Here is a 19,143-nt window from a genome sequence, read left to right as displayed (position 1 = left end):
CACAAAGGGGGTGGGAAAGGACCAGGAGGCAGCCAACAGGTCAAAGATGGCCCTACTTCTACTACAAATTAGCTGTGTGATCTTGGGCAAGTTGTTTACCCTTTCTGGGCCTTAAATTCCTAGTATCTTTTCTCAAAGTCTCACTTACCTCTCCGGCTGTAGAGAGGATCGTACCTCTATAGCCTGAGAGGATGTAGGAAACCACAGCCTGGGGTCCAGGGAATCTGTGCCCCAAGTCCCACCCCAGGCTTGCCCTGGTGCCTACCTGCCGTGCCACTCAGGACTCGATGCCAGCTCCAGGCATGCTGTTCTGATGGTGCTGCATACGGGATCTCCACCCCACTGCTCAGCCTGCTGGGCAGAGAGCCATGGGTCAAAACTCTGCCTCCCATGGGGGGGGACCCCCTACCTCGAGCCTCTTGGCTGCTCTTGTGAGGCTGTGCCTGCTGGGTCAGGATGTCTTGGGGCCATTGTCTGTCTCTCCATGTGGCCCTCACCTTATGGAGAAAGCATATTTCCTGCCACTCCAGTACCTCAGCCTCTCACACTGGGCTCCTGTGAGATCAAGGGTGTCCACGGGGGCCACGTTCTGAGAAGAGAGGCGAGAGGGGTCACAATGGCCATGTCCACTCTTCTCCATGGGCCTCTCTGTCTTCTGCCTCACCTGTATTCCACTGCCCAGTACTTCTGCTGCAGTCTTCTTATCCCAGAAGAGGCTCAGGGAACTGCCCCCCAGGGTCCCACAGCAGCAATCCCAGGGGCTTGAGCTGGGCTGTGGAGAGAAGGGGGTGAGGTGACATCAGCCGAGCGTGGAGGGGAGGCTGTAGCCTGGCCTTATCACAGCCTGACCGTCTATCTCCAGAGGCTCCCAAGCAAAGTCCTGGACTGGTCCAAGGTGTCCATGGGGAAGAGGGAGCCAGGGAATGACATGTAGGGAAACCAGGAAGAGGAGGAAGAGGGACTCGCTCCCCACCCGGGGGGGCAGAAGCTATGAGGTGTCTTAAGAATGAAACTATCTTGGGGCATCTGGCTGACTCAGTGGGTACAGCATGTGACTCTTGATCTTGGGCGTGTGAGTTCAAGCCCCACATTGGGTGTACAAATTGCTCAATAAAATATATAAAGGAAAAAGAATGAAACGGTCTTAAGACTCAGGGGTGTGGGGCCAGGGTGCCACGCCTTGATGGCCCCTCGAAGCCCAAGTGGTTCTGTGGAGGAGAGCTGCCTGGAGAAGGAATCTCCTGGTACTGACCTGCCTCTCTGCAGACCGTTGCTGCTTGAGCTCCAAAAATCCTTCCATGGTGGGGGCACCCTTTGCATCCTGAAAGTGCAAGAAGGGGCCCAGGAAACATCCAGCAACAGAGGACAGGACCCCTCTGGAAGGTGGGCTAGGAATCTACCCCTTTTTGACCACTTCATTCCTGGGGAATCTCGGTTCCTCTGCCCGGTGTCCCCAGCCCCCAGGGCCTCAGCGCTGGCTGTGGGGTGTGGGCCTTACCCCTACAGCCCCAGCCCCACTGGGCTCCTGCTGCCTGGCTGCACGTTCCAGGAAGAGAGTGGTGGCCAAGGGTGTGTGTGACCCAATGGGGACACCTGGCTGCAGGTCCCTTGTCTCAGCCAGCTGTACTGGCCCCCAGCTTCTGAGAGGCCTATGCTGGAGGGAGGTAAACTAGTGGCCAGCACTCCTGGGTTTCAGCCCTGTCCCCTGCTGCAGCAGCTTCTGTTCCACCTTGGAAAGGGGAGTAAGGTGAGCCAGATCAGCCTCTGCCACCCCGGATCCCTCCCACCTGGAGAGTCCCTATCTCCTCATTGGGCTTCTCTTCCTGCGTCAGCTCAGGAGACTTCCCTGTCATCCTGGTCCATGGTGGGGCTCTAACCTACCAGGACATGGAGGTGACAGGGCCCTGCAGCTGGCTGGGCAAAGAACAGGTTTTCCTGGGGGGTCAGATATATGGGCTCCGTTCATTGGGGAGGTCCCGACTCTCAGGCTAAGACCAGGATGCTCCCACCCCCAGTCCTCAGGTCCCTAGATCCCAGTGTATGCTCACCCCAGCCTCCACTCACCTGTGTCTCCCTCTGCAGTTGGGCAAACTTCTCTTGCTGGGCTGCCAGTGACTTTTCTAAGTCATGGTGTCCATGGAGCAGCAGCTCCACATCGGCCACCGAGTGCTGGGGAGAAGTAGGTCAGGGTGAGGCCCGGCTCCAAGGGGCACCAAGAGCCGCACCCTCCCCGTCCACAGCCTGGCGTGGCTGTTCAGGGAGCAGAGGAGGACTAGGACCTGCCCTTGGCCACAGCTGCCATCAAGCAGCCTGTCAACGGTGGGACCTTGGCTCACCCCGCAGTTGGGGTCCAGGAGCAGGCCCTCTCGGGAGGCCAGCCAGGCCTCGGCCTGGTCCAGCTCCTGCCGCAGCTTCTGCAGGCCCCAGTTCTCCTCGCAGCGCTCCTGGCGTAGGGCGCAGGCCTCTGCCAGTGCCTGCAGCTGCCCTTCCAGCTCCCGCAGACACCCTGTCACCTGGTGGGAAGTGGCGCAGTGGGCCAGACGCTGGAGCAGAAGCCCGGAGGCACGGCGGGGCTGGTGCCCAGCAGACAGGTCCAGGAAAGGCCCAGACCCTCCCCCTCTCTGCCTCCCTTGCCTGCCTTCTCCTCCTGAGGGTTTCCGTTCCTGCTAGGGGTTCCTTGGGTTGTTGGGCTCCCTCCCCAGCTCAACCCCTGGCCCACCTTTGTGCTCATACCTCGGGGGACATGAAGTGGCCACTGTCCACCAGCTGCTGTCCTTCCTGCCGTACGTCCTGGGCCCGAAGGCAATATTCCTTGATTTCTTGCCCCAGCTCTTCCTGCTGCACCAAGAGCTGCTCGGCCCCCACCAGGTCCCCAGCCAGCTCCTGTGATGAAGCCAGAACCTGCTTCTCCTGAGCCCATGCTCTGGGGGCAGGGAGACAAAGCTGCTGTCAGGGCTGGGAGGGAAGCCTCAGGAAGCAGGGCAGGAGCTGGGCACGGGACAGGGGAACCCAGCTCCCTGAAGAGCTGGGGTGACCCCCACCCCGCAGGGCAGAGCTGAGCCAACAGCAGGGCAGGGTGCCACTTACAGCAGTTCCCTACAGCGGCCGAGGAAGGCATGGCCCCGGGCGGCCTGCTCCAGCTGCTGACCCTGCTCCTGGGCCTTCACGTCCAGGGTGGCCCAGGCATCTTCCATCTTGGCCAGCTGCTCAGACAGGCCCACCCGAACCACAGGGTGTAGCTGGCCCAGTCTGCAGGCCTCCATCCGCATCCGGGCCACCTCCTTCTCCATAGCTGCCAGCTCCCTCTGCCACCAGAACGCATGATCAGGTCTCACCCTGGCAGCCCGATGGATGCTCTTCATTTGATCCTCTCTGAGGAGTCCTGATCCGCTTCCCGGACTCTCCCAGGCCAACTCCACTCTGTTCCACCACCTGGGCAAGCATCTCCCGGCTGGGAGGGCCTTCTCTTCCCCCCTCTGGGGGCTCCCTACCCACCACCTGCAGGGAAGGGCTCTGAGGGGCAGACAACGGGCACGGGCCCTCACCTCCAGGCACCTGTGCTGTTGCTGTAAGGTCTGCACCGATGACAGACTGTGGCCACAGATGTCTCTCGCCATCAGGGTGACCTTCTCCTGCATCCAGCCCTGGAGCTGGGCCACTTCCTGCTCAAAGCCAAGAACTTCACAGGCTGTGGCCAGGCTCTGTGAGAGGAAAGAGGGCTTGCTCTGAGTTGAGCTCATTCCTAGGACCTTATCTCGCTGGAGACATGGCCTTGTGGGCCACGTCCTTTTAAATAAGAAGGATCAGGGCGCCAGGGTCGTTCAGTTGGTTCAGTGTCCAACTCTTGGTTTTGGCTCAGGTCATGATCTCATGGTTCAAGGGTTTGAGCCCCATGTTGGGCTCCATGCTGACATTGGGACACCATCTCCTTGCTCTCTGCTCCTCTCCTGCTCACACTCGCTCTGTCTGTCTCAAAATAAGTAAGTAAATAAATACATAACTAACAAGGACCGTGGGCTTGGTGATTCACTCATGACCACCAGGTACAGAAAACGTCCTCAGTGTGACAGGTGCTCAATGAATGTATGACATTACTGATGACATGGCAGGGCCTCAGGGGGCATTCTGTGACAAGAGGGTCTTCGGTGTACAAATCACCAGAAAGGCAGAAATGGGGCCTCTGAAGCAGCGGGGGAGGGGATGGGTCCATCCACGGGGGAGGAGGGAGGAGTTTGGTTTTCAGGGAGTGGCTGGCTAGGAGGAGACGGTCAGCTCAGGAGGCTGCCGAGGCTGTCGGGGGCTCTGGGGGCAGGCTGCTTTCACAGAAGCAGCTGTGGCTGACCCTGGTTGTGGAAACAACAGTGAAGCCATCACACGGGGCACGTAGGTTAGGAGAGCGAGGGAGTGTGCCGCAGGAGCCAGCTAAGTGCCAGTGGTTAAGGAGAGATCAACGTGGGATGTATCTTAAAGCCTGAAGCCTGTGTTTAGGGAGGCTTTGAGGGGATCTGAAGCCGGCCACACCCGCGTTCTGTTTCTCCCTGGAGGTATGAACTGCACCAGCAGGAAACCAAACTGGTGGAGAGGGCTGGGGTGCCGTGGAGGTGCAAGATTTTGAGACTTCCCGTCTGCTTAGTGTTGGGATTAGAGGCAACTACCTCCCTCTACACACACACACACACACACACACACCCCCACACACACACACCCCTGGGCGGGCCTGCTTGTCCCTGGCTCAGGCAAAAGGGACAGGAGTATCTGTGCACTCGGTGCACTCACCTGTGTGCGGGCTTTCATTGCCCTGTCCAGCCTCTCCCAAGTCGCCTCGATGCGACTCCTCTGGGCTTGAATCTGGGGCTTGTGCCTGCGTGCTGTCAGCTCCAGGGAGCCTGCCAGCTCCCTCAGGGCCTGCACCTTGGCCTGGCCCAGGCTCTGAACTTCCTTTCTGAAAGCATCAAACTTCTCTTCCAGCACCTGCGAGAATACAGTGCCAGGGAGGTTCACTCTGGAGGTGGTGTCCAGGAGCACTTGAACCTCATGAAGGGCTGGGCGGTACCTGCCAGGTCCCTCATCAGTACCGACTGAGGCAGTGGCTCAAGTCCCCGGGCTCTGGCTCTAGTTCCCTAGGGATCCTCCCAGAGCCCGGAGACTCCCCACTTCCCCTCAGCTTACCCCTTCGCCTCCCTCTCACCCAAGTGCACACTTTCTTTGCCCTTGCTCAGCAGTCTCAATCCACTCTTCCCAGGTTTGCTCATGAGTGACTTGCCTTGGCAGCCTCCAGGTCCTGCCCGTGGTCCTGGGACTCAGCGGTGGCCACCTTGCTGGCCAGCCAGGCGTCGAGGAGCAGGGCCTCCCGTTCCAGCTGGTGGAGCTGTAGCTGCTCCTGCAGACCCTGCCGCCTGCCTTCCGCCCTCTGCAGCAGCCCCGAATGGGCCTCCCTCGCCGCCCGCATCTGGGCCAGCACCCTGGGGCTGTGGCAACAAGGACAACCCAGCTGGAGCCCTTCTTCCCTCATGTCCCTCTATAGGGAGCACCCTCCCTGCACCCCGCCCTAGGTGGGCCTGGCTCCCACCCACCTTTCTGGGTTCTGTCTGCTCTCAAGGAGAGCTGCTGTCTGCTGTAGCCTCTCAATTCGCACGCTGAACCCCTCTAGGTCCCTCGTGGTGGCCTCCAGCTGCCGCAGAAAGGCGCGCGTGGCCTCGGCACTCTGGCCCACATCCTCGATGTCCAGGACGCGGCCCTGCTCTTCCAGCCAGGATTCTGCCTCCTGGAGCTGGCGTGGCACAGAGGAGGTGTTCCCTGGGTGCTGGCCTCCAGGGCTCCCCGCTTGGAGCTCATGGCCTCGACTTTCGGAGCAGGGGTTCTCACCCTGGCTGCACCCTGGAATCACCTGAGAGCTTTTACACTCTCTGTGCCTGGCTCTCAACCCTAAAGATTTCTGGTTTGGTCTGGAATGGAACCGGAGTATCAACCGGCATTTCTTACAGATTCCAGGTCACTCTGATACAGAGCAACGGCTGAGAGTCATTGGTTTAGAAGAAATGGCACATGCACTAAAACCGAACCCAGGGAGGGGCCTGTGTTCCGGATAACATGCAGCATCGACAGCTTGGGGGCAGGGGACCACTTAGTGCAGGTAAGTGAAGATGCACAGAGAGCCTGAAGCCCCACGTGGGGGTTACCTTCCAGGCCTGTGTACGCTCCGGGTGTCCTCATGCCCAGGCCCTGCCCTTTTGCATCTCACATCGGCCCCTCACCTCCGTCAGGAACTGCTGGGCCTCCTGAGCCTGCTGTAGCAGCAGCCGCCTCTGCGTCACCTGTGCCCGCAGGGAGCCCATGGCATTCTCCAGCTGCTGTACCCGGACAGCCACGTCACAGGCCGAGTGCCCAGCCCGCACTAGCTTGTGTCCTGCGTCCACCACGGCCTGAGTCAGGGCCTCGTGGCTGCTGATCTCACTCTCCAGGTTCTGTGGAGGCGGAGGAAAACATGACCAGGATGCTACTGGACGCTCCTCAGGGGGCCCCAGAGTTGTGCTAGAAGCCTCACAGTCTCCCACAGACCTGCCCCCAAATTGTTCCCTGTCCATATGGCCAACAACGAACCTAGGGTACCCCCAAAGCCCCGCCAGAGGCACAGAGCTCCAAGCACCACTGGCTGACTGAGTTGTGGGCTCAATCTGAGGGCAGCCCCTCCCTGCTCTGGGGGGGGGATGGTTCCCACACCTGGTGCTTCTCTTGCAGGTGCCGCACGGCGCTCAGACTCTGCCCGCAGTCCTGGGTGGCGGCCAGAGGCAGCCTCTCCTGCACCCATGCCATCTCTTCTTCAGCATCCCTGAAGAACTGCGAGAGGCGGCTCCGAGCCTCCAGGGCCTCTCTGCGCTCCCGCAGGGGCTCCTGAAGGCTCTCAAACCTGCAGCAGTGGAGGTGGGGCCAGGGCAGGTAGGGGCCACGGTCATCAGTGTCAGCACCAGACTGTGGCCCAGAGCTCACCCACTCCATGCCCCTCAGTGTGGGGTTGGGGGGAAGCCCGGAGGAGAGCAGCTGGAGGGCAGGGAGGAAGGGGGAGGGAGGAGGATGCATGTGCCCGGACCTACCTCCGCAGCAGCTTCTGGGCCCGGTCTTCCAGATCTGGGGCGAGGCAGTGGCCTTCCCGCGTCAAGACCTGAGCCTGGCCCAGCAGTAGCTGCACCTGCCCGGCCTGCCTGTCTACTGCCGCCTCCAGCCCGCCCTGAGCCCCCAAGAGCTCGTCCAACCCGGGCTGGTCCCGGCCCGGGATGGGGGCTCTCAGCGTGACCTCCACAGGCTCCAGCCAGCTCTCTAGTTCTTCCACACTCCGCCGGAGACGCAGGGCCTGGGGCAGAGTGCGAGGTGGGCACAAGAGGGAGAGGCCTAGTGCCTCCCCCACGCACACCATGGTTCGCAGGGCCCACCTCGCAAGCTTCCTGAAGTGTGGCCGCCTTCCTCCGGCTGTTGGCCTGCAGCCTGTCCCAGAGCTCTCCCAGCTCCTGCAGCCGTTCCCGGATGGTCTCTGAGGCTGGGTGGCCCTCTTGCAGCAGCCTCTGCCCCTCCTACAGCAACACAGGGCACACCTCATGGACCCAGCACTGCCGGTGCCCTGGGACTTGTGCTGGCTTCCACCGCCAGCCTCAGGGCTACGGGCTGCGCGCTAGCTGTGCGATCTTGGGCAAGTTCTGTAACCTCTCTGAGCTCGTGTTCCTTATCCATATGATGGGGATGACAGTGGTTGTTCTGTTTAAATATTTTGTTTATAATATTAAAAATTCTTAACAGGACGCTTAACACGACAGGGAGCCAGCCTGGGGTCAGGACCTGCGCTCTCTAGGTGGGAGACGGTAAATGGAAAAGGTGCTACACTTTGACTCGTTTACCCACAGGACTGCTAGCTGTGCCTTTCTCTGTCCCCTGATGTCTTTCCCAGAGAGATTTAAAAACTATCCCATCAAAACATCATCTTTAAAAATCTTGAAAAGGCACTATTTTTGGAGAGGGTGCCCCAGGAAAGCTTCTGCTTCTCGCTACATTTTGGTGCTTAGCATGGTGGTTGTATACAGAATGCACTCAGTGAAGGTCAGCCATCCATTACTATGGTTCAGAGCCACTGCCGGGGTTCTGTGGGGTCGCCCCGTGCTCTGGCCTGCAAGACCGTCCCATGACCCCCAGGGCCTCACCACCTGCAGCCTTTGTTGGTGGTGGACACTTGCGTCTAGCTCAGCCTGGAGACTCTTCTGCTTCCACAGCTGTGTCTGCAGCAGAGCTGGGTTCCTCCAGCCCTCGTCCAGGGCCACCAAGTCCTTCTCCCTCAGCCACGTGGCCACCTGGACACATAAGGAGGACCAGGCTCGGCTGCCTCAGGCTCTCCCCTTGACCCAACCCTCTGGGCTTGCCCTCTCCCGGGGGTGGCTCCTTCCCCCCCACGACCACGACCCACACCCCAACCCCAGGCCAACCTCCAAGGAGTCCTGCAGGAAAGTCTGCAGCTGCCCAAGCTCCTCCAGCTGGCGGCGACGGCTCGCGGCTCGCTCTATGAGTGCCTCTTTCCTGCCAGGAGGAGGGTCTCGTGGGTCCTCAGGTCCTCTCATTGGGGCTGGGGTGTGTGCGTGCCTTTCCAGCCTGTGACAGCCCTTCTTATGTATCAATACACCCTGAGGCCGGCGTCTCCTTTGAAATGGAGAGCCATTCTACTTCCGTCTTCACTGGTGTCTGTTAGGGGCTGAACTGCGTCTCCCACATTCTTATGTTCAAGTCCCAATTCCCGATACCTCACAAACTGCATTTGAACACAGGGTTTTAAAGAATTAAGTTAAAATGAGATCATTGGCTTTGGGCCAATCTCTCTTGATCTAAAAGTCTGAGAAGCTGGATGAGGTAGAGGAACCAGATGGGCTTTTATGAGGAAAAAAAGGCAGAGCCTGTGTCTCAAACTGTGCCAGCTTCACTTTTAATTTTTTTTTATTTTTGAGAGAGAAAAAGAGACACACAGAGACAGAGTGTGAGTGGGGGAGGGACAGAGAGAGAGGACGACACCGAATCCGAAGCAGGCTCCAGGCTCTGAGCTGTCAGCACACAGTCTGACATGGGGCTCAAACTCACCAACTGTGAGATCATGACCCGAGCCGAAGTCGGACGCTTAACCGACTGAGCCACCAGATGCCCTGCCCGCCGCCCAGCTTCATTTAAATGGACACCAGAAATCTGCCAACCTGCCTGAGTGGCAGGTGCCGTGCTCAGGTATCAGGGGTACCTTCTCAGTCCTCACCACAACCCTCAGAGGCAGGTACAGTTACCCCCTCCTTGTAGACCCCGGACTCAGTGAGGAATCTGCCCCAGTCCCACCATGAGTGGGCAACACACAGGAGCTTGGGACTACCCAGCCCTGCAAGGCCAACGCCTAACCACTGTGCTCGTGTCCCATTTCATGTGGCAATTCTCTGGTTTCCCAGTTCACCCTTCTTTGTACAACTCCCTTTTATCTCCCCTGGGTGACCATATGCTGTGCTGGGCAGGAGTGCTGGGGGCTTATCCCACCCACAGCCCGGAACCAGAGGTACCTCAGGAGCAGGGCCTGGCACTGGCCCAGGGCCCTCTGCGCCTCTGGGTGCCCACCCCGCTGCAGGCTGTGGGCTGCGGCCTCCAGGGCACTGATCTTTTCAGCCTGTGCCTCCAGACCCCGCTCAAGCACCTTGTGCTTCCACAGGAGGGTCTCCACGTTGGCCGAAGGGTCCTGGCGGGAACAGGGAAGTGGATTCTGTCCACAGGGCCGCGCCTCCCATCCCAAGCTCTCTGCTTTCCCACCTACACCAAACACTCACCCACACGGTGAGCACTCTGTCCCAACACACCCCTCCAACTCCCCAAGGCCGGATGTGGCTTTAGGACAGGGATTCTCAGCCATGGAAGGTACTAGGGATGAGGGCCGCTGTCACAATTTGCCAGGCAGGTAGAGCTTTTTCATGTAACAGGAATGCTCCCTCCTCTGCACTCCCGGTAAGATTGGGTCAGTGCAGGACAAGCTAGCCCCCAGGTTTTCTGAGGTCTCCCCTGAGTCAGGTTCGCCTGCCGCAGGGATTGGGACAGAGGTTGGAAGAGCAAACCTCGGTACAAGGGAGTGAGGAGGGCAGAGGTGAGAAGTGCGGGAAGGAGGCAAGAATGGGTCTAAGGCCAGAGGCTCACCCTCTAAGCTCCCATGACATCCCCGTGGGGCCTAGCCCCAGGCACACAAGAACTGCAAACATGCATGGGGAACAAACTTTTCAGTGACCCCCTCCTTGGCCTGAGGAGCTTAGACAGCACTGGTTGACGTGACCCCTAACACTGCTTTTGTAAAGCCCCCTCACTCCTGCCGGCACCTACCCCCAGACCCTCACTAGCTGGGCAGTCCTCCCGGCTGCAGAGCCAAATTTCCACCTGCTCCATAGAACTCAGAACCAGCTGTCAAGAAAGGAAAAGGCAAAAGGAAGTGAGCAGAGGGTCCAATCACTGCAGGTGGACCTATTTGTGCCCAGAGGAGACAGACCAGGGACCAAGAACCTGGTTCAACAGAATGAGTCCATGGCAGGCAAGAGCTGCCTGTGCAAGCTGAGTGGTGGCTGCTAGGTGCTGGGAAAAGGCCCCGGTATGGCAGCCTTTCTGGGTTTGGCTTTGACCAGGGGCAATGGGGGTAGCGCCCAGCCCAGGGGTGGGGGCAGGATGGAGACTGCCTACCTGGAGCTCCAAGGCCTGCTGCAGCTGGTGCTGGTGCCCCTGCCAGGCCCTCTCCAGGGTGTTCACCTCCTGGTCTAAACCAGCCAGGGCCTGGAGGATGTCGGGGGTGGATGGGTGCCCATCTGCAAGCAGTCGCTGCCCAGTGCTTCGGGCCAGGCTGATGCTGTCTCTCTGGGAGTCCAGCTCGGCCTGTAACAAGACTAGGTTCAGATCCGGGAGGCTGAGGCTCCATGAGTGGGAGGGAGGAGGCCCAGTGGGGAGGGGAGAGGCGGGAAGACAGCAGACTGGGTGGGATGGAAGAGGAGAAAGGCAGAGGCAGGTGAGGGAGAAAGAACCCAAGGGAAAGTTGGGATGAGTATACGGGAAAGGGCAGGGAGGAGGCAAGGTCCCAGGATCCTGACCCTCACCTTGAGCTCCCAGTGCCCCGCTATCATGCGCCGGGCCTCTGCAGGGCTGCTGGGGGGGCTTTGGGCATCCATCTCAGCCCGAAGCCTCTGGGCCCAGACCAGGAAGTGCCGTAACACGGCTTGCAGTTTCTGGGCTTGGTGCAAGGCATCCAGTGACTCCTTCCTGCTCACAGGGTTCATCCACTAGTCCTGGGGCCTTGGAGCCCCTCTCCCCCCCACACCCACATGTGCTTTCCATCCCTAAATCCCCTTAGCCAGAGAAGGGCCCACGGGCTGGGAACGAATAGAGTGACAATACCAGCGGTTATACGAAATGAATGGAGGAAGGCACTCAGGGGAAACCAGGGTCGGGGAGAGTAGAGACTGAGATGTTGCAGGGGCTGAGTCTGTGAGGGCAGTGAGACAAAGAGGCCTGGGGGTTTGTACCGCTTCTGGGCCCCACTCCGGAGCTGCCACCAACTGTCCATCATCTCCCTCTGCTTGTGGCTGAGGCTATGGGCTGCCCCAGGGCTTCTCTGGCAGAGGCGGCCCACCTCACACTCTAGGGACTGTGGGGGAAGTCAGACTCAGGGGCTGGGGCAGGGAGGCAGGTTGCACTCAGGGGAGCCCCGGCTGCAGGAGGGCCCCAGCCAACAGGGGGTGTACCCACTCTGCTGGCTTTCAGGTACCGAAGCCCTCCTGCCCTCTATATGCCCACCCACCGTCCCACAGAGGAGGCACCCCGGGCCTGGGCCCACCTCCATACCCAGATGCACACCTCCACCTGGGCCTGGATGAGGCCCATTTCCTGCTCCAACTCCTTGTGTTTCCGTATCAGCCTCTGCACGCTCTCCGGATCTTTCCCACAGTCCAGGGCCTGGACCAGGGCGGCCTGGGAAGGAAAGCAGCATTATTGGCTTCGCCTTTGCCCCCGCTCCTCCCTCAATGCAGTGGGTCACCGGGGCTGTGGGGTTTCTGTGTGAAAAGCAAGTACCCAGCCTGATTCCCTTCCCAGTGCCCTCAACTGACCAGAGGCCCCTTCCTTCTGTGAAGGAGGAAGATTCCCAGGAGAGACTAGGGGATGGAGTTTCTTCTGATCTAGTAATCTCTGTTTGTGGGGGGAGCCTCCTGTGACTCATATGCCTCTGGGGAGAGCTAGGCATGGACAGACAGCATGGACAGACAGGACAGGCCTGGCTGGCTAGGGCAGGAACTGCAGGAGTAAGGACAGCAAGGCAAGAGCCCTTTGCAGGCCCAGAACAGGGCACCATCTGTGCCACACGGGACTTCCTGGGAGGCACACAACCTCACTTTCACCTCTGGCAGCATCTAGCTCACGTTTCTCCGTGGTTGCTGACGGGCTCCGGGGCAAACCTCCTGCATGCTTTGCACTTGCTCAGGGACAACAGAGGGAAGGGTGTGTTGGGGGTGGTGGCGCTCTGGCCTCTTGACTCACAGCGTTTCTGGAAGCCAGGTGGGCCAGCCTCCAAGCCCGCAATGGGGGCTTCTGGGGCCCAAAGTTGACATCCTGAGAGCCCCTGGCACAGCCCCACCCCCACCGTGACGGACCCCTAGCAGTATCTCCCTCCAGTAGCCCAAGCTGAAGAGAGAGAGACCAAAGGCGAGACACATGTAGATTCCCGGTGAGCGTGCCCCCAGGCGGCTGCTGTGGTCTTTCACTACTTACCTTTTCCCCAATCCGCTCAGTGAGGTCATCCAGCTTTCCCGACAATGTGTGTGTCTCCAGGGCCCCTTCGAGCTGCTGCTGGTACCGGAGTAGGTTGTCATGGAAACTCTTCCACCTGGCAAGGAGGGTGGAAGGCTGAGTCAGGTGGCCCTCCAGCCCCTGCCTCCCTCTCCTAGCCCCACCGCCTCCCGCTCCAGGACTGGCCTGTTGTTCAGCTGGTGTCGCCGCTGGCAGACGGTCTTGACTTGCTCAGGGCACAGGTTCTGGAGCTTCCGGGACAAGTCATTGATGCTCCTGATGTGGGTGTCATCCACTGTGTCCTGTGGGGTGAAGGCACTGGCAGCACCCATCCTGAGCCCTGCCTTGGCACTGCAGTCAGCGCGTGGAGGGGCTGCCTGGGCCCGAGAGAGGGCGAGGAGCAACACGTCTGGGGAGCGGAGACAGCTGCACCCCATGCCAGGTGCAGTGAGCAAGATGCACTTGGGGCCTGCAGCCCCGGTGTCATCTCTAAGGCTAGAAAATATGTTCCTGGGTCAGAACTGGGCAGGGTGGGTGGGCAGGCATGAGGTGACTAACAGAAGCTTTAAAGTTAAAACACAGCTTCTCAGGATGAGAAAAGCGAAGCAAGGGGTGGAATGAAATGGTGAGCGTGAGCCTCTTGGTGTTGGAGTGTCTCCACCCCTAGGAGTCACCAGGCTGAGGCTGCCACTGCTCTGACACTTTGAGGGGCTTACAGGTCCAGGGGGAGAGGTCCCTGGCAGGGAGAGGGTTGCAGGTGTCCTGCCCCTAGGAAAAGCAGCTCGTAGAGCTTAAATTTCCAAAGCACTTCCCTAGGAAGTATCTCATGCAAGCTGGGCAGGGAAGGGGGTTCCTCTCCTACAGACGCCAGAGCAGAGCTTAGAGGCTAACGTGGCTCATCTGTGGCAGAGCCAGGATTTGAGCCCAGCTCCTTGAGTCTCTCTGGCCCTCTTTCTACCCCAGCGTCTGTCAAGGTGGCTGTGAATTCCATCACCAGAGAAGGGCAGCATGGGTTGGGGCACTGCAGCCTGTCAAATGTCATACACACTTACCTCAAGAGGGAGGAGGTTAGCATGTTTGGTTTCTAACACCTGAGCAGGACTACATTTGCCTAAGTTCTTTCATCTATTCCACATAAGAGAAATAGATTTTTGGGGTGTGTGTGGGGGGTGCAGTGAGGAGAAGGTGAGGGGCTGAATGAGGGGTCCCAGCAGCTGCAGTTGAAGGATTACCCACTACCTGCAGGCACACATGCATTTTTTTTTTATTTTGAAGTAATTACAGATGCACAGGAAATTGCAAAAGTAGAATGGAGAAGTCCCACGTACTCTTCCCCCATCTATTCCCAAGGGGAACATCTTATATAACTGTGGCATAACATGAAAACCAGGAAATGGACATTATAACTTTTTTTTTTTTTTTAAGTTTGAGAGAGACAGAGACAGTGCGAGTGGGAGAGGGGCAGAGAGAAAGGGATAGAGAAAGAATCCCAAGCAGGCTCCGTGCTGCCAACCTGGGGCTCGAACCCACAAAACTGCGAGATCATGACCTGAGCAGAAACCAAGAGTTGGACGCTTAACTGACTGAGCCACCCAGGTGTCCCTAGACGTTACAACTATTAACCAGACTACAGGATTTATTCAGAGTTTGTCAGTTTCCACATGCCTTTAGGAGGCAGGTGTTATCCCCATTTTAAAGATGAAGAAACTAAGGCTTGGTGAGATAGGGGGCCTGGCTAAGCACATGCAGATAGTAAGCACCGAGCTGGGTAAGACCCACACGGGGTCACTACTCTGAGCCTTTAAGTGGCCCTTGGGGATGAGTTGGCTGACCTCTGCCCCGCAGGGCCCCCATACCTGGGCCCAGACTCCTCGGAGCTTGCGGAGTCGCTTGCGGAGCTGCAGACAGTGCTCAAGGTCCTGGCCCAGGTCGCCCATGTCCACCATCGCCTCCTGCCGAGGCCGAGGGGTGAGGGTCTGTGGGAGGCGCTCTGAGTCCCAGCCCCACGTGTGCCCAGCCCCTGGGGCAGTACTGGGGCAGGTGGAGATTTGGGGGACTTCCTGCTGGGGCTCCCACCTATCGGCAAGCCAGGGAGCTGCAGGCCTGGGGTTCCTCACCCCCACCTGTCAGCCCCTCAGCCCCACCTTCAGCTCTGTCCCTGCCTAGCTGCATCTCACCGTCTCCTGGATCCAGGCATCTGCAAGGTCTGCTTTCTGCAGAAACTCCAGGAAGTTCCGTTTGTTCTCCAGGTCCTGGCCCCGAAGAGCCACTGCCTGCCTTAGCTTCTGCCAGTGTTCCTGCAGGACCCGCAGCGTCTGGGAGACTTCTCCTACCTGAGGGTGGCTCTGTGCCACGAGAGCCTCGCCATCCTGGAAGACAGGACACCCGGAGAGCTTGCCTGTCGCCCCTCCCCATGCTTAAGACCTTTCCCTTTGGTGACCCAGAGTCCACACTTTGGGGTAGGACTGGGGCCAAGGGCCTGGCTGTTACCTTGGTAACAGAGATTATCACCTCCTCGTGGGCCTGGACTTCAGCCTCAAAGGCCTGGTGTTTCCGCAGATGTCTCAAGTTATCTTTCAGGTCCCCAGGACGGATTGGCTCTTTCAGCTGCTGGACTCGCTCCTGGATCCAGACCTGAGCCTGGTGGGGGTGGGGACATGTCACATAATGCTGATACTGCTTCAGTCCACAGAGCTGTCCCGCATATCTACTCTCAGCTGTGCCCAGGTAGTTGGCTGCTGGCCCCAAGAGCTGAGCTAGGCAGTGCCTGGGAAATGAGATCCAGTGCTTCTAGCCCAGGAAGACGCGTACCAGGCCCGGCTGGTCCCCCACCCCAGGGAAGGGGTGGGCAGGGCCCTTGGGTGGGAACTCATTTTGGAGGTGAGGCTGGCTTGTTCCTAGGCCCTAGATACTCGGTTCCCTGCCCCTTCCTCCTTTCTTCTCTTTGCCCTAGCCCTCACGAGCTCAGGAAGCAGTGGGGTCTCTGCTCATAGTGTCTCTTAAATGTCCTGGGTCCCAGCAAGGCCTCTGGGAAAGCCATTTGACCTTCCAAACTTCAGCGTCCTTATCAAAGGTGTGCGGTGAGGCCCGAAAGAACCTATGAAGGTGAATGTCATCTGTACGCTGTAAAATGTGGCCCGAGCAAAAGGCACTGGGTTGGAGGTGGCCCTCTGACCTGGGTCACGGCCGTGGTGAAGCCAGTCAGCAGCAGAGAGGTGTGCAAGGCACGTCCCCGGCTCTCCGCCAGGTCCTTCACTCGAGCCCGATGCTCTAGCACTGTGCGGAGCCCATCCTGCACCTTGGGACCCCCAAGGGTCTTCGCCTGCTCACACAGAGCTGCCTCCTGCGGGGCAGGGTCGGAGACACAGTGCACTGCTTTCTCACACTGGGAGGCTGAAGCAAGGGCAGGCTCACAGGGAAGCCTTTCCCTCAGCCCGACATGGCCCAGGGCTGGCTGGTCCTCCCAGAAAGCCAGAACCAAGTCCCACAGCTACACAGTGACCAAGTCATGTGGAGCCAGGTATCCCTGCTGTGTGGCCCTCATCCAACTCTGCTCAGTCAGTTCCAACCAGGCACCCCTACTCCTACAGGCTGCCCCCATACATCAACATTACCTGTGGGTATGCACCAATCACTCCGTGTCCCCCATTTACAACTCTCCAAAGTTCCTGGACTCTGCCTCCTTTCCCTCCAGTCACCCCCAATTTCTGACCATGCCAAGTTCTCTTTGAATCTATTACCTGCTCGTCTTGGGCAGTCAGAACTTTCTGGAAGGTCTTGTGTTTGCGCACCAACTGCTCTGCCTCTTCCACTGAGCTCCCCAGGGCACTGGTTTTCAGGGAGACCTGGATCAGCCCATGGAAAAGTCAAAGAGGCCCTCAGGGACTGTCCACACAGCTGGGGCTCCCCACCCCCATTTGCAGCCATCTGTGCTAAGGCAGCACACAGCCTCTGGGCCTCCTATCAGGGAAAAAGCCAGGGTCCCGGGAAGCAAGGAAGCCAGTGGAAGGGAGAGGAAGCAGGAAGGAGGGAGCATGGGGATGTGTGCTACAGGGTGAGGGGGACCTGCCTCTTGGGCCGTGAGGATCTGATCTAGGAGGGTACACTTCCTGAGGAAGATCTGCTCCTGGTACATGGCTTGTAACTTCTTTTCCTTCTGTTCCCAGGCCTGGAACATCTGTTCCCGCTCATCCTGCAAGCCTTGCAGCATTTCCTGGACCTGGGGATGTGCATGTGGGAAGCCTGCGTTGGGGAGAGCCGCATGGACAAGATCGAAGCAGATCCTGAGGGAAGGCGCTGAAGGGAGGCCAGTGTGGCACAGTGGGGCAGGGTGTGAGGTGATCAGGCTCAGACTAGGTCAGGGCAAGCTGGGGAGCATCAGAAAAAGGGGCCCACCTCCTTGATGGGTGTCCCTGCAGCCAGAAGCACCTGCTGGCCCAGCTCGGAGGCCCTCTGGTGCAGTTCCTCCCGGGCTTCCAGCTCTGCCCGAAGCTGTTGGTGGGCGACGAGTTTTAGAAGGCCACTGCTGGGCTCCCGGGAGCTCTCCTCTCCTTGCAGCTCCTGCCACACTCTGGCCGCCCAGGAGGTGTATTCCTGCACCTGGGTCCCCAAGAGATGGAGGGGGAGAGTGGGGTGAGATCTGGGCTGGGTGGCAGAGAACCGGGCTCTGAGGCCCAACTACAGTCTGCCTAGATGCACTCATACATCAGAGTAACTGAGCTGTCCCAGGTCAGAGCCTCAGGTGAGGCTCATGGGGCCTTTTGTCACCAGGTTCCTCTGCTGTCATCCAACCTAATCCTTCCAGGTCCACTAAACATCTACATTTGCCAGACTCATCACCCTTTGCTTTTGGTGCCCCTCCTGCTTAGAAACTCCTTCTCCTCCCTTCTCTTCCAAACTCACCTGCTCTTCAAGGGCCAAGGCCTCGTTTGTCTCACAAAGCCTTCCCTGGCACCATGACCTCTTGCCACTCACCTTGTCCTCTGGATTTCTAATTTAATACTTATAAACTGCCTTCTGTTGATGTGCGTACACACACAATGTTAGAGCTGGAGGGACCTTGGATCTTTGTCCAAACATCTCATTGCGTGGATGAAGAAGGGTCAGTGACACAAAGTACAGATGTTTTGCAAACTCCAGCTACTCACAAATAGATAGGTTGATGCTCTTCTAACTCATGTCCATACTGGGTTCCCCTCTAGAGCTGGAGGACCTCGTTTATGATGCACATGCACCATTATACATGCGTGCGTGCAAGCGCGCGCGCGCACACACACACAAACACACACACACACACACACACACACACACACACACACACACACACACTGCCCAAGAGTAAGGAGCCCTCACTGATCTGTGGAAACGGGCCAGGAGGCACGCCCGCTCCAGCTGAGTCCTGCGCTGCTCCGTGTGTAGCTTCAGGGCCTCCCAGGCCTTCACCAGAGCCTGCTGCCTCTGCTGCACCGCATGGGCCTGGGGTCCCCGACCCAGCTTCTGTACCCTGCTCGCAGTCTCCAACAGTTCCTGCAGCTGGGGTCAGGGTGGAGCATACGGAGGGAAGGGTCATGTCCTCCTAGAGGCTGAAGGGTCAGCCTGGCCCGCAGACTCCTCCTTGGGCCATGCTTGGACATGCACGGTAGGCCCAAGGGGAGGCCCCGTGGGAGTGGGGAAAACCCAGGGGAAGAGACGGGCAGGCCTGAGTGGCCTGTAGGGGCCTGAGTGGGAGAGGCCGTCAGGCTGGCTCACCTGCCGCCCAATGCCCAGGAGCTCATGCTCCAGCTCCTCGTGTCTCCTCAGCTGGGCCTCCAGCCCACGCAGGTCTGAGGCCATATCATTGGGGAGGCTTGTGGTCTTCTCCTGAGGAGAGGAGATGGCCAAGGTCATCAGGAACAGAGGGTGGGGCACCGAGGCTGGGGCGGATCCACTTCTAGAAAGAATTCTCTTCCTCCCTTCAGGCTCATACCTGGACCTGCCTGAGGGCTTCCGACAGATCTCTGTGAACTCTGAGGGTGACCTCGGCATCTTGGAGCCGGTGGCCCTGGGCCTGGGTCAGCTCCCGCAGCTCTGACCAGGAAGCCCTGTCCCCAGGCATGTGGAACAGCAGTAGGAGGTCACCCATTGGCCTGGCATCTCATTCCACCATTAGCTAGTCTGCTCAGCCCTCCTCTTCTCTGGGCTGCACCCAGGACTGGCCCAAAGCTCCCCTTTATAACACCCTTCCCTGCCACGGGGCCTGCCTGCAAACCTGCCTCCCGGAGCCTTTCTAGCTTTACCACGAATTCAGCCCTTCACCGCTGCCATGCTTACTACTTGATTTCTATGCTTTGTGGT

The 19,143-nt window shown here is 59.0% G+C and overlaps 1 protein-coding gene across 1 annotated transcript in view; it reads right to left on the bottom strand.

The window, feature by feature from the left end:
* The window catches only part of SPTBN5 (spectrin beta, non-erythrocytic 5), a 47,440-nt gene that overhangs the window by 2,089 nt on the left and 26,208 nt on the right, over positions 1–19,143 (bottom strand). Inside the window, 36 exon segments of the mRNA XM_045448106.1 lie at positions 266–354; positions 534–772; positions 1,253–1,321; positions 1,499–1,729; positions 2,065–2,169; positions 2,337–2,513; positions 2,734–2,923; positions 3,088–3,305; positions 3,546–3,701; positions 4,777–4,971; positions 5,264–5,468; positions 5,574–5,770; positions 6,255–6,464; positions 6,721–6,907; positions 7,092–7,348; positions 7,428–7,565; positions 8,187–8,333; positions 8,466–8,556; positions 9,567–9,739; positions 10,369–10,446; positions 10,720–10,908; positions 11,127–11,289; positions 11,553–11,674; positions 11,884–11,997; positions 12,793–12,907; positions 12,997–13,112; positions 14,667–14,762; positions 14,988–15,179; positions 15,301–15,450; positions 15,986–16,153; positions 16,551–16,655; positions 16,880–17,029; positions 17,206–17,409; positions 18,163–18,342; positions 18,559–18,669; positions 18,776–18,890. Coding sequence (XP_045304062.1) covers positions 266–354; positions 534–772; positions 1,253–1,321; positions 1,499–1,729; positions 2,065–2,169; positions 2,337–2,513; positions 2,734–2,923; positions 3,088–3,305; positions 3,546–3,701; positions 4,777–4,971; positions 5,264–5,468; positions 5,574–5,770; positions 6,255–6,464; positions 6,721–6,907; positions 7,092–7,348; positions 7,428–7,565; positions 8,187–8,333; positions 8,466–8,556; positions 9,567–9,739; positions 10,369–10,446; positions 10,720–10,908; positions 11,127–11,289; positions 11,553–11,674; positions 11,884–11,997; positions 12,793–12,907; positions 12,997–13,112; positions 14,667–14,762; positions 14,988–15,179; positions 15,301–15,450; positions 15,986–16,153; positions 16,551–16,655; positions 16,880–17,029; positions 17,206–17,409; positions 18,163–18,342; positions 18,559–18,669; positions 18,776–18,890 — 5,642 coding nt within the window.

This window comes from Leopardus geoffroyi, chromosome B3 (genome assembly GCF_018350155.1).
Source record: "Leopardus geoffroyi isolate Oge1 chromosome B3, O.geoffroyi_Oge1_pat1.0, whole genome shotgun sequence".
NCBI lineage: Eukaryota > Metazoa > Chordata > Mammalia > Carnivora > Felidae > Leopardus > Leopardus geoffroyi.
This window is presented reverse-complemented; position numbering and strand designations above follow the sequence as displayed.